Consider the following 14,288-nt stretch of genomic DNA (forward strand, 5'->3'; position numbering starts at 1 on the left):
TTATAAATAAAAACCTGTGCTATCATGTAATAGTTAACTTCGAAAATGGGTTCCAGATTGTAAGCAAATTGTCTAGTTTGCAAACAACAAGTACTGCCGAAAGCTCATATTATTGTTGCACATAATCAACTGATAATACCCTAGACATATGAAAAGAGAAAATGGGGTCATCGTATCTGTTTTCCTGTACCACAACACAGTAGATACATACCATTGCATTATTCAGTTAATTTAATAGAGGGGCGAAGGATAAGGAATATTGAACTTCATAAGTCAAACCAAACTGACAACGCCACTGCTAAGAACGAAAAAAAAAACAGTTCACAAAACACAGTATCGAAAATTACAGTCTGAGCAACACGAACTTCACTAAACATTTGGGTGTTCTTATGTGCTTCGGAAGGGTTAATCATATAATTATATTGTCTTGCAAAGCTAATTGCTTGAACCCTCAAATCAACAAAACCCATTTGTTTGTTTGATGAAAATAACGTTTTATTATGATATACAAATAATACCAAGTAATAAATTACATAGCTACACAAATATATGCATTTTCGGACAGGCGTACAAAATAATATTCCTGGTATATATGATGATTTTATTTTGGACATATCAGTTGTGTAATTTGTGATAAACAGGACCGGCAATGAACCACTTTCGAGTCATTACCATCAAAAAGTTTGGTTACGTGAACATCGTTAATACATTAAGGGGCATCGTCACTTCTTTCCCATGTCGGTTACACGAATGTGGTCTATTGCAACCATAGTTATTGACGATTTCTTTTTTGTATTTTACCTTGTTTTTTATCTTCTTCAATTGTATCTGTTGCATCAATTTGATCTACAGTGAAATACATTAATTAAAATATAAGTATATTTTTCAAATCAACGACAACTTCAAAGATTATTATTCAACTGAAGGCAAAATAAATAAGGTAGAAAGCCTTTTATTTTTGTTATGTTAATTCGTAGTTTCTTTGGTGTTAATATTTTCTTTTCATTTAAATCTCACATACCGGACTGAAAGCAAAATATGTAGGGGTTATTGGCATGCAATGACACGTAGTAGAAGTACATCAGGGATATAGTTGGCTAGACGTACAATGTAACAATAATCAAAACACATGCATATGGCTTTACCGCAAAGCAAGCTGTAAAGGCTCGGTAAAACAAAATTAGCACGAGAAATCAACAGCCTGAAACTTATATGGTATACATATATATCTATATACTTTAACACAAGGCAACCACTAGAACAGAAGGTTTCTGATTATAGACTATGGCATAATATCACTTTATGACTTGTTGATGAATAAATTAGTCTTGTATGAGCCTTTCAGATCAAAATGATCGTTCTAAATTATAATTGGTAAACTAATGAATCGATCAGCCATACTAGTCTGAGAAATATATATATAACAAAATTATTATTTATAAGAATAGTAAAGTTTTCCATGCATATATACCAAAAACGTTTTTTTTATGCCCCATTAATAGGCATAAGGTTTTCTGGTCTGGGCGTCCGTCCGTCCGTCCGTCCCGCTTCAGGTTAAAGTTTTTGGTCGAGGTAGTTTTTGATGAAGTTGCAGTCCAATCAACTTGAAACTCAGTACACATGTTCCTTGTGATATGATCTGTCTAATTTTAATGCTAAATTAGAGATTTTACCCCATTTTCACGGTCTACTGAACATAGAAAAAGATATCAAATGTTACCTTGATGAAAATTCCACACAGAATCATCGAGCACGTGATTATATTTTGGTATTTTTGATATGGTCCTTGCTTTCAAAGACCAAAAGGAAAATAATGGTACACAAAACTCAAAATAGAAAACTAAGGACACGAACCATACAAAAAAACGGCGGTTAAATTCACATTGTTAAATTAATACATGTACTAAAACATTTCTTTCAGGATTGACGGATGATATTTTTTAAAACCGATGTTCAAAACTCGATTTTCGATTTAATAAACAAATCAAGTTTACAAGAATAAAGAGGGCTTTGTATGAACTATATGATGAATGAGAAAGGGATTCTTAACAGTATAAGTTTCTTCTGCTTGTAAATCCACACTCAAACAATTAGTGGTTAAAAAATAGTTATAGCTGTAATTTTAAGAAAAAGGGTAATGAGAATAAGGCGAGGCAACCCATTCAATTCAGATAATAAAACAACAAATATGTGTAAACACTTACTAAAATTAAGCAGCTTCTGACATAAATATCTAGCTTGTAAACAGACATCAACTCTTTGGTCAAAGCCGACTGCAATAATGTGTCCTGCATGCTTAACACAATGTTTACTATGATCGTTCTTGGATGCTTTTTTGTTACACTTTTTACAGTCATCCAGACATGTACACCAGATCAAATTACATCTAAAGCTGTCACATCGCTAGAAAATTACACAATACTTAAATAACCAATTACATGTACTCGCTTAGCATCAGAAAACTCAATGGAAGGTGTATTATTTTGACAGCTTTGTTAATTATTTATTATCAAGTGCTGCCAACAAAAGACTACAAAATGTATCATTCTGAGCAAAATTAATGACTTTTAATGGCCTAAATACAGTACGAAATGTTACATATATATGCCAACATTTGTATATGAGATTGGTCAGAATGAGAGGCCACGGAAATGGCTTAATAACTCTAAACAATAACAGGTGTCGGTATTCCTTTCATTTTTTTTTGCTACCCTTGTTTTTTTACTGAGATGATGATATCATCGGGGACTTATAGTCCACAAACAGAGGCATAGATTTAACACATCCGAAGCGTTTTTCTGACGACGCTGTTTCCAGTTTATCAAATCTTTATCACATGGTTTTAGTTGTTGGAATGTGATGTGACATTCGCTAGTTTCAATTACGATATATTTTCCCTTTCAGAAGATTTATTTAAGTAGACATTTTTTTTTATCAATAATCATTTACGCGATGAAGATTGTTTATTGATTTATTACATAATGATCAATTGTATCATCAGAAACAATAATTCAAAACGTTTATAATTCTACTGTGAATACCTGGTTACAGATTAGTATATTTCGAATACAGGATTTTGAGAAACGACTGTTTTGAATAATTAAAGGTTACAACAAACACAGACGAAACACGCATATAATGTAAATTGATGATTGGTTATCTATATCCAATTCCCTGTCATCGACACCATAGATAATTTTAAAATTACACTGGTGCTTGGTTTTGATTTATTGATGGAATGTATAATCGCATGTCGGTGTCTGCATAGAAGGACAAGCTTACACTATCTTTTCAAATTTAATCCAATATCTGGCAAAAATCCTCCATTTAAATTTATGTAAAATGTATGGATTTTGGCTCAAGGTATTTCGCCCCTTCAGTTAACAGATGAGTATTGACGGCAATGATATATATATACAAAAGAGAGAAGAAAAAAAACCACCGTTACTTACATGATGAATAGCATGCATTGACCTACAGTCTTTTGCCTTGCAATCTTCACATCTAAACGTCTAAAGATAAATTACAGACACAACATAAAATGGCTGCATAAATTTTAAAAGAATATAAAAGAAGTATAGAAAGAGAAATCATTTCTACTGTCTTATTGTCCCTAGGTATTTACAAAGACCATACACATGTCAACACACTAACTAGTACTGTTTTTATACAAATCTTTGATTTCAAATTTAAGCAAAAATCACAAAAATACTGAACTTAGAGGAAAATCAATTCGGAAAGTCCATAATCACATGGCAAAATCAAATACCAGACGCATCAGAAACGAATGGACAAGAACTGTCATATTCCTGACTTGGTACAGGCATTTTCAAATGTAGAAAACAACATTATGGCAAACAGAGCTACAAAAACGTCGAAGCTTCTAAAGGGATATTCAAACTCATAAGTCGAAATACAACCTGACATAACACAAACAACGATGAAAAGACATGATCAATAAAAAAAAACCATAAAAACATAAAAAACTAAAAAACTAAAGAATGAGCAACACAAATCCAACCAAAAAATCGATGTGACCTCAGGAAATCCTGAAGTATAAGCATATTCTGCTCGACATCTGACATCCTTCGTACTACTCGTAAACATATGGATTATAAATTGATGACGCATAACACATAAACGGATTGGTAACTGTATCTGCTTAACACTTCTTTTACTGACATGCACAAATATTGTCTTGAATGTCTGGAGAACAGTAAGAGGCAAACATTTAATCTAAAGTATAATCGTTACATTTGAATTATTTCAATTTACAGTTTTAGGTTTAATAGTTGATTTCATAAGAAAAACATGTAACTATTTACTTTATAATTCATGATGCATTAATTATATTGGTTTATTTCAATAACACTACAAACTCCTCAGAGTCTGAATTGACCAGTTGTTGTGCTCGACCAGTAAAATCGAGCACACATTTTACTCGACTAGTCTCGACATTGTCTCGACTGTACTTAACCGTACTTAAGTGTACTCGACTAGGTCTCGACTTTACTTAATTAGTCTGATTCAGTACTTGGTGATCTTTGTGTAGTCTGAAATGGTCTTGACCAAGGCTCGACCTGTCTCGAACTGTCTTGACTAGTCTCGACTAGTCTCAACCCGTGGTCTCGACCTGTCTCGACTAGTCTTGACCTTCAAATTTAGTTTTGACTGGTGTAAATCAGCCCATCTAACTAAATTAAATATTGATCTTACAAAATTCAAGCTTATTAGGTAGTTTGATTTATTGCTGTGAAATGAAAGAATTTAATTTTACAATATGTAAAAAAAAATTATTATATAAAAATTCAGATAGGCATCTTTAAATTTTTTTATAACTTTTTCAAATCAACTAGGATTTTCATCAAACTATGCAGCTATCTTACATATATATCAAGCTTACTGAATCCCATTTCATTTAGTTTTTTGTTGTATTGCTGTAAAATTTAAGAATTAAAGTAATCTTGGTATAAAAAGCTAGGATTTGCAATTCGGACAAAATAGAGATAGTACACTTTAATTTTTTTAATAACTTTTTCAAATCAACTTGGATTTGCATCAAACTATGCAACTATCTTACATATATATCAAGCTTACTGAATCCCATTTCATTTAGTTTTTTGTTGTATTGCTGTAAAATTTAAGAATTAAAGTAATCTTGGTAAAAAAAGCTAGGATTTGCAATTCGGACAAAATAGAGATAGTACACTTTAATTTTTTTAATAACTTTTTCAAATCAACTTGGATTTTCATCAAACTATGCAGCTATCTTAGATATATATTAAGCTTACTGAATCCCAGGTTATTTTGTTTTTTGTTGTATTGCTGTCAAATGTAAAAATTAAATTAATGTAGGTCAAAAAAGCTAGAATTGCAGTTCGAACAAAATAGAGATAGTACACTTTAAATTTTTTAATAACTTTTTCAAATCAACTTGGATTTTATTAAAACTATATAGCTACCTTGGTGATCTTACTTAATCCCAGGTTGTTATGAAGTTTTAAATTTTTTTTTTGTCAAATTTAATGACATCAGTACACGTGAGTTTTACAGGTAAAAAGAAAGTCCTACTTTTCTTAAACTCGTGTATTACTTATCTAGTGAATTAAAAGCCCTGCGATTTAGATTTAACAGGATGTTGCAACTTTGAATAAATGTTATTTAGAATTTAAAACTCTCTGGTAGATGTGATCTTTTTAATGAGTTTGCCCCAAGCAGAAGGTGTTGCTTTATAAATCACCACAAATCAGAAGAACTATTTTAATAATTTCTAATGTTTCATCCCTTTTTGATATATTTATAAAGTGTATATCAAAAGGAATAAAACATTAAAGGAATTATATAACTATTTTATATATACTTTTTCCTAAATTATGAGAAAAAATATATTTCTAATATCGTAGTTTTTTGACTTAGGTTAATTAAATTCTTAAATTTGACAGAAATACACCAAACAAAATAACAACCTATGAGTCAGTAAGATTAATATATTGCAAAGATATTTGTAGAGTTTGATGAATAAAGGCAACAGTAGTATACCGCTGTTCAAAACTCATAAATCCATGGACAAAAAACAAAATCGGGATAACAAACTAAAACCGAGGGAAACGCATTAAATATAAGAGGAGAACAACGACATAACACTAAAATGTAACACATATAGACAAAATCCCACGAGAATAACAAATATAACATATATATATAACATCAAAACCAAATACATGAATTTGGGATAGACAAGTACCGTGACACGTCTTATCGCAATGTGAATTTACACTCAAAAATAAGAGAAAACAAACGACACAACGTTATAATGTAATACACACAGAAACGAACTATAATATAACAATGACCATATTCCTGACTTGGTACAGGGCATTTTTAAAGGAAAAAATGGTGGGTTGAACCTGGTTTTGTGGCATGCCAAACCTCGCACTTTTATGGCCATATGAAATATAACATCAAAATGACAACACAGGACTACAATATAAATAAATTGGAGAACACAATTGACAAAGAATCACACGAACAACAGCCAACAAAAGGCAACAAGTTTAAAATTTTAATACGCCAGAAGTGTATTTTGTCCACACAAGACCTATGTGTGACGCACAGATACAAAAGTAGAGATAGTACACTTTAATCTAAGTTGATTTGAAACAGTTATGAAAAAAATTAAAGTGTACCATCTCTATTTTGTCAAAACTGCAAATCCTAGCTTTGTTTACCTAGATTAAATTAATTCTTAAATTTGACAGCAATACAACAAACTTTATAACAACCTGGGATTCAGTAAGATGAATACATCACCAAGGTAGCTATATAGTTTCAATAAAATCCAAGTTGAATTTTAAAAGTTATAAAAAAGTTAAAGTGTACTATCTCTATTTTGTTCGAACTGCAAATTCTAGCTTTTTTGACCTAGATTAATTTGATTCTTTAATTTGACAGCAATACAACAAAAAACAAAATGATCTGGGATTTAGTAAGCTTAGTATACATTTAAGATAGCTGCATAGTTTGATGAAAATCCAAGTTGATTTGGAAAGGTTATCAAAAAAATTAAAGTGTACTATCTCTATTTTGTCCGAATTGCAAATCCTAGCTTTTTTTTTACCAGATTACTTTAATTCTTAAATTTTACAGCAATACAACAAAAAACTAAATGAAATAGGATTCAGTAAGCTTGATATATATGTAAGATAGCTGCATAGTTTGATGAAAATCCAAGTTGATTTGAAAAAGTTATTAAACAAATTAAAGTGTACTATCTCTATTTTGTCCGAATTGAAAATCCTAGCTTTTTTTTTACCAAAATTACTTTAATTCTTAAATTTTACAGCAATACAACAAAAAACTAAATGACATGGGATTCAGTAAGCTTGATATATATGTAAGATAGCTGCATAGTTTGATGAAAATCCAAGTTGATTTGAAAAGTTATTAAAAAAATTAAAGATGCCTATCTGAATTTTTATATAATAATTTGTATTTTTACATATTGTAAAATTAAATTCTTTCATTTCACAGCAATAAATCAAACTACCTAATAAGCTTGAATTTTGTAAGATCAAATTTAATTTAGTTAGATGGGCTGATTTACACCAGTCAAAACTAAATTTGAAGGTCAAGACTAGTCGAGACAGGTCGAGACCACGGGTTGAGACTAGTCGGGACAGGTCGAGACTAGTCAAGACAGTTCGAGACAGGTCGAGCCTTGGTCAAGACCATTTCAGACTACACAAAGATCATCAAGTACTGAATCAGACTAATTAAGTAAAGTCGAGACCTAGTCGAGTACACTTAAGTACGGTTAAGTACAGTCGAGACAATGTCGAGACTAGTCGAGTAAAATGTGTGCTCGATTTTACTGGTCGAGCACAAAAACTGGTCAATTCAGTCTCTGAGCAGTTTGTAGTGTAATGACGCAGCAAGAAATTATACCTTTTTAAGTAAGTTCCCCGATGAAAGTAAAAAAATGGTGCTTTTTGTCTCACAAACAAATTATATGCTGATGATATGTGATTAACAAGCTTATCAAGGGCTTGTTGAAAAAAACGTTTATCTTTTTGAATTTACTTAAAGATCCTGGACAAAAAGTTCGTTGTCATAAAAAGATGATTGTGCCACAAAGAGACCATATCAAAGAGATGCATGAAAGTAAATACAACGTATGATGAAGAAATCATTTAACAAATATTATTACAGTTTGGAGATTCCACTTGCTAGTCTAATTGTATGTCTGTTGTGTTTCATAGATTGATACAAATGCAATTATGTTTCTTTAAATAAAGTCAAAGAATAATAATGAGATTTAAAAATAGATGTAGATGTAATATTATTTGTTCTAGTCTGAAATAACGATTATCTTATTTTATTCAAGCAGTCATCGCAATTGACATCATTCATGCAGTCAAACATAGTGGAAAATAAGTGAATGATAGAATAAAATGGCAAAGGGTGTTTCTTTATAATTTTACAATATTTGTATTTATGATGAACAGATGTTAATTTTCTAAAGCCTAGGAGACGAATGAAGTGTCTTCATTTTTTTTAATTTTCCATTGTCTGCCTTGATACCATGTGAAAAACGTATAACCATAATATACGACCAAGTAAATACCTCATCATACAAACTTTCGAAATGTTCTGTATTGAATACAATTCCATGTTGCAGCATGGCTGACACATAATCAACACGATCTGCGATGATTGCTTCTAACAAGAGTATCTGGGTATTCTAAATGAATTATACAACAAGAAGAAAAAATGTATGAAATAAAAAAAACCTGATCGAATGACTACGTTTAACGGAACATTAAATGCAAGTCTCCCTTTCAAAAATAATTTGAAAAGTTAAAATATCATACAATAAGGTGTCCTAAATGTATTATACTAGATATAACATATATGTTCCAGTCACCAAACCGCACCTCACTTACTGCTCATAGACAAACATGAACAGCATGATCATCTCCATTTTCTACTTCTAAATTTATCAAGTTCAAAACTTGAATGTGTAAATATGTAAAACACAAAATCAACCATGCAACAATGTTAATAATCAGTAATCGCACGGACAGTTCGACATTCTGAAACGTAAGACAAATCTTTTGTCTTAAGTCGGACAATGTTTTGTTATTTCTTTGTACTTTTGAAACTAGTAGTTATGTAGTAGGAACATGAGTAAATGATTTTCCATTTTGAGCAATGTTTTAGTGCTGACCACATGGTATTCATTTCGGTATACCGGTCATCAGCTGATTGGGTGTATTTTGATTGGTAAACTATGCAGCTCTCAAAGGATTTAAAGTCGAAACAAAAATTGCAATATATGTGAGTTTTTCATTCTGACCAAGCCAACACTATGTTCAAACTGTATTCAAAAATAAAGACCATAACTGTATACTGTCTTTAAACATCGATTGTAACTCGGCTCGAAAAAGGAATAATTGCGCTAGCACGCTTAAGCTCGTATAAAATCTGTTCCTGAACCTTGTACAGATACAACTGATATTCAAAGACACTATACAGTTATTGTAAATAGAATCATATGTGTGTGTCTTTCGGTTTCTACATAGTTTGAAAATATCAATATATGTGTAACATACACGTAATGTTGTCATTTTAGGGATGAGTTTAACATTTCTATATGAATGGATTATTTGGCTGGCCATAAATCCGGTTCGACTCACCATTTCGTTTTCTTAAAAAATGTCCTGTTCCCCGCAGTTGTTTTTCTTATAGTCCGTTTCTGTGAATGTTGGCGTTTATTTTTGTTGCAGTATAGTGTTTATGTTGTTCCGTTGTTTCCTCCTACATCTGATATGGTTCCCTCAGTTTTATTTTTTAATGCGGATTTGCTTTTGCCTCATCAATTTATGACTATTGAACAGCGGTATAATTCTGTTGCATTTTTGATACATATGTAATTTCGGTTATTTTATAAACAATTTGTTAAAAATACCTTAGTTTTGTATTTTACTCTGTTTGGGTCTTGACTGTACTGATAAGCAATATAGAAATACAATGACAACGATCCAGGATCAAGGGAAAACTGTAAAATTTCCATTAGCTCGTTAGATTTTTCATCTGAAATGGAAAAAAAAATGTATCCTTGAGATGTCCTGCATCTTAAAATGAAAATTATACAATTATAGGAATATAATTAATGCATGTAGATTGTGTTAATGTCAACTATCCATTCAAATTAATAAGTAATACAAAATATTCTGTCCATTGCATTTTACAAGCATGCTATGCAAGTGCTAGTTGTCTCTCCAATAGTGGGATTTTCATTACTTTAAATGTCCTCCAACTTGGTCGTCTTGACGGGAAATAAATATTATATTTTAACAAGTTCTGTTGTTGTAACAGTGTCTCAATATTTCAGTACACAAGACTTTGACCAAAAACTATATTTCAACTATCGTAAATAAGATATTACAATAGTTATATAGATTATACTGCTGATGACTATTAAATTTAGTAAATATTGGACAGTTTGATCTTTGAAAACACGAAATTATTTTAACTAGTTGTTGTGGGATTTTCTTTGCCTTTCGCCCATGTCAGTCATCTTGTATCTGACGTATTACCTAACAACTATTAATCGAAAACTGTTCAGACATAATTCTATTGTCATGTTATCATGTCACTCATGACTATTTCCCCAAAAATTGAAAATTGTTATTCTTAATCACTGATTCGTGAAATGGCACAGTTATTAAATACGAAAACAATTCTACAATCAACACATATATCACGGTGGATAGTCTAGTCTCTCTAAACTTCAGGTTACCTTTATTTTTATTCAATCTAATCTAGTTAAGTCATTTGATTCGCTAACCAATGGGGTGGTAGATGAAAAGTTATTTTCACACAAGCTTCCGTCTAAAACACTTGCGTCAACTAAATCTCAAAATAACATTTTTTACTTGCTATTTTATAATCATTACATGTAGAATCTTCTGTGGTAGCTCCACCCGTTGCTTTTGGTGTCACGGTGTTACCAATTAATTTGTTTTCATCGTTTGTATCGGTTACTGTCGAGGTCCCATTTTCGTCATTTTTTACTGTTGTTTCAGTTGTAGGTTCGGGTGTTCTTGATATCAAATCGTCATGGTATAAGGATGTTTGGACATCGGTAGTAGTGCTGTCTTCACATATTGTATAATCAACTTTTGACGATTGGGCTTCGTCGTCAACTGTCATTCGTTGTCCATTGAATGAGGGTTCAGCAAAGGTTAAAATAAAATAAACACAAAAATAATACAATAACACAATAGATACTCATTCTTTCAGCTAGATAGTCTTTCTTTTTGGAATAAAGGGAACGAAAATGGGCACAATAATAAATGTTGGTATCATTGTCTTGGAATAATAAAAGACAGCAAACACTTCATAAAAGTGAATACATTGCTTGGTTACTTTTATGCAAAGATGTATTTTAACAGTGAATGAATACAATTATTTGAACGCTTTTTACCATTTACCTTCATTGTGAAATATGATGATATATGCTATATCGATCGGATTTGATACAAAAATTTTCAATATGTCATTTATCACACTATATTTTTTATCAACATGATAATAACGGCTATTGTTGACGGATTCCGATCATCAACAAAATAATTACAATGTTCTATAATGATTTAAAATAATAATTTACCTTGATTAGTATAAAGATCCTTCAACACTCCTGACATTATCGGTACCAACTTATGCGATTTCTCAATTGCATCTACAAAAAATGTTAATCATAAGGGGACAAGAGTAAACGAATGTTAAATGTAAATAAAAGGAATTGTTGCAGTGGAACCATAATCACGGTTCAAAAACAAGAGAGCGATTTATGCAATATTATGCAAAAATAACCCCCTTCCATGGAAATAGTTATCAAAGGTAACAGGATTATAATTTAGTACGCCAGACGCGCGTTTCGTCTTCATAAGACTCATCAGTGACGCTCATATCAAAATATTTATAAAGCCAAACAAGTACGAAGTTGAAGAGCATTTAGGATCCAAAATTCCAAAACGTTGTGCCAAATACGGCTAAGGTAGTATATTCCTGGGATAAGAACATCCTTAGTTTTTCAAAAATTCAAAGTTTTATATTCAGGAAATTTATAAAAAATGACCACATAATTGATATTCATGTCAACACCGAAGTGCTGACTACTGGGCTGGTGATACCCTCGGGGACGAAACGTCCACCAGCAGTGGCATCGAAACTAATTTCCGAGGAGAAATATGCTTTTAGTTTTTGAAATAAGTGTCCTGCTATTTTACTGTATGTGAAAACATTGATTGTTAACGCTTTTCTTATTTTGGTTATAGTCCAGGTTTTTTAAGTAAATTTGAAAAGAGTGTCCTGTTATATTTTATTGCATGTGGAAACACAGATTGTTTAATTTATACTCTTCTCATTTTGGTAATAGACTGAATTGTTAGACATTTATTATCATCAGGTCTTGTTTTCTGCTAATACTCAATTCTATTTACTCATAAATATTACTACGTTTACATTTTTAAGATGTTATTTCAAATACGTCATAGCCACCTTGGTCATTCTTTATATGTTTTAGTGACCATCCTTTGATGATTGCATCTACTAAAGTATCTTCTAAGGTTATTTCATCTGATCTTTCTACATCATATACAGTTATCTGGAAGAAAATAAAATCAATTTATATGCACTCCTCAATCTGTATTCATACTGGGAATACACTAAACAAGCTATTATTAAAAATTGGTATGTATCATGACTTTGTGTATAGATATGTAAAGTTTTTTTCATTTTTAGCCATGGCGTTGTCAATTATTTTCGATCTATGAGAGTGAATGTCCCTCTGTTCTTCCCTCTTGAACAAGAGTAAAAATATAAATACGAAATATTCAGGTTATTCGTTAAAGTTTGGTTGAATTATCGTCATATTATCATCATACGTGTATATTGATTATTTCGTTTAAGTAACTCACAAGATGTTGATTTTCTTTTATCTTTGTCATTCTCTGCTCAAGGTTGTATAATGAACTTTTCGTAAATATTGTTCCAAATAATGTTGGGGCTTTGTTCTTTAGAAGTCCTGTTCTCTCACTCATTAGTTCTCTGGGTTCATAAATATAGTAACAGCAAATTATAATCATATACACAACAATACACAGATACATTTCCATATATATATATAGTTCATAACAAAGCTTTAAGAACGGTTTTAAGTTATGTATCTGACTTTTTTATTGAAAAAAATTGATAAAACACAACACTCCTACGGATACAACCTATTGCATCATATCCAATACACCGGATGTAGACACCACATTCGAAAACTAATAAAATTCCGACTGTAAGTGGCTGTATGGTGAATTGACGTTGATAAACAGTCAACACAAAATTGTTGATCAATTCAACAGCGGTACATTTTTGTGACTATAAAAGTTAAACATTTTTTTTTTAACTTTGCCGAATTGTGTGTGTGTGTGTGTGTGTGTGTGTGCATGACACTAGATTCAGTAGTTAAGGAATAACTGTAATATTTTTTCTGTTTTTTGCGTAGCGGGTTATTTACAGTGTGCATCACATTTTTTATGTTATTTCCATTTCTTATAATTTAGTTCTAAATTCTATTTTAAACCGTAGAAAACCATGAAAAAACGTTGATCACGTCACGGTCACATGACTAAATTATGTCTATGGGCTGATAACAAAATAATGTCAGCAAATCAGAAGACGCGTTACATCGAAAATTCAATTATTGGTGAATGTCGACGAAAAGTAGCATTACCAAAATCCAATACAAGCGGTATGAAAGTCAGAGAGCTTTAACGATTGTTTACGCACGTAAATAAAACGAAATAAATCGTATGTATAATTGATTAAATCACCTCAACATTGGAAAGTAATATAGACAATAACGCATATATGTAGTGTATGTATTGTGGGTTCTGAATTTATGATAGTTTCCCAATAACAATAGAAGATATATTTTTTTAATAATAAATGGAAATCTCCAATCAACTGATATTGTTATTTTGTCTACAAGTACCTGCTTGTAAGGAAGTCAACTAATAAATCTGCAGCTTTCCCCGATCCCTTTACCAGAAGAACGGGAATGTTAGATTCAACAGATGTCTCCACTTGATGAATTGTCTCTATATCGCCTTCGGCTACCACTAATAAAACTGGAATCTCCATGGGCAATTCTGTATACATGGAAAAGTGTTACATGCATATACATGTATACAGGGAACACAGTTTACCTTTCAGGTTTGTGGATTTTA

The 14,288-nt window shown here is 31.4% G+C and overlaps 1 protein-coding gene across 1 annotated transcript in view; it reads right to left on the minus strand.

Annotated features, from left to right (window-relative positions):
- Nucleotides 1-14,288, minus strand: part of LOC139518983 (transient receptor potential cation channel subfamily M member 1-like) — a 46,586-nt gene that overhangs the window by 22,496 nt on the left and 9,802 nt on the right. The window contains exons 5-14 of the mRNA XM_071310693.1: nucleotides 14,054-14,210; nucleotides 12,987-13,116; nucleotides 12,568-12,673; nucleotides 11,675-11,746; nucleotides 10,959-11,207; nucleotides 9,968-10,092; nucleotides 8,624-8,740; nucleotides 3,453-3,512; nucleotides 2,205-2,403; nucleotides 802-846 (exon numbers count right to left, since the gene is read on the minus strand). Of these exons, the coding sequence (XP_071166794.1) occupies nucleotides 802-846; nucleotides 2,205-2,403; nucleotides 3,453-3,512; nucleotides 8,624-8,740; nucleotides 9,968-10,092; nucleotides 10,959-11,207; nucleotides 11,675-11,746; nucleotides 12,568-12,673; nucleotides 12,987-13,116; nucleotides 14,054-14,210 (1,260 nt within the window). The remainder of the gene's footprint in view (nucleotides 1-801; nucleotides 847-2,204; nucleotides 2,404-3,452; nucleotides 3,513-8,623; nucleotides 8,741-9,967; nucleotides 10,093-10,958; nucleotides 11,208-11,674; nucleotides 11,747-12,567; nucleotides 12,674-12,986; nucleotides 13,117-14,053; nucleotides 14,211-14,288) is intronic.

The sequence above is a fragment of the Mytilus edulis genome, chromosome 4, assembly GCF_963676685.1.
Source record: "Mytilus edulis chromosome 4, xbMytEdul2.2, whole genome shotgun sequence".
Taxonomy (NCBI): domain Eukaryota; kingdom Metazoa; phylum Mollusca; class Bivalvia; order Mytilida; family Mytilidae; genus Mytilus; species Mytilus edulis.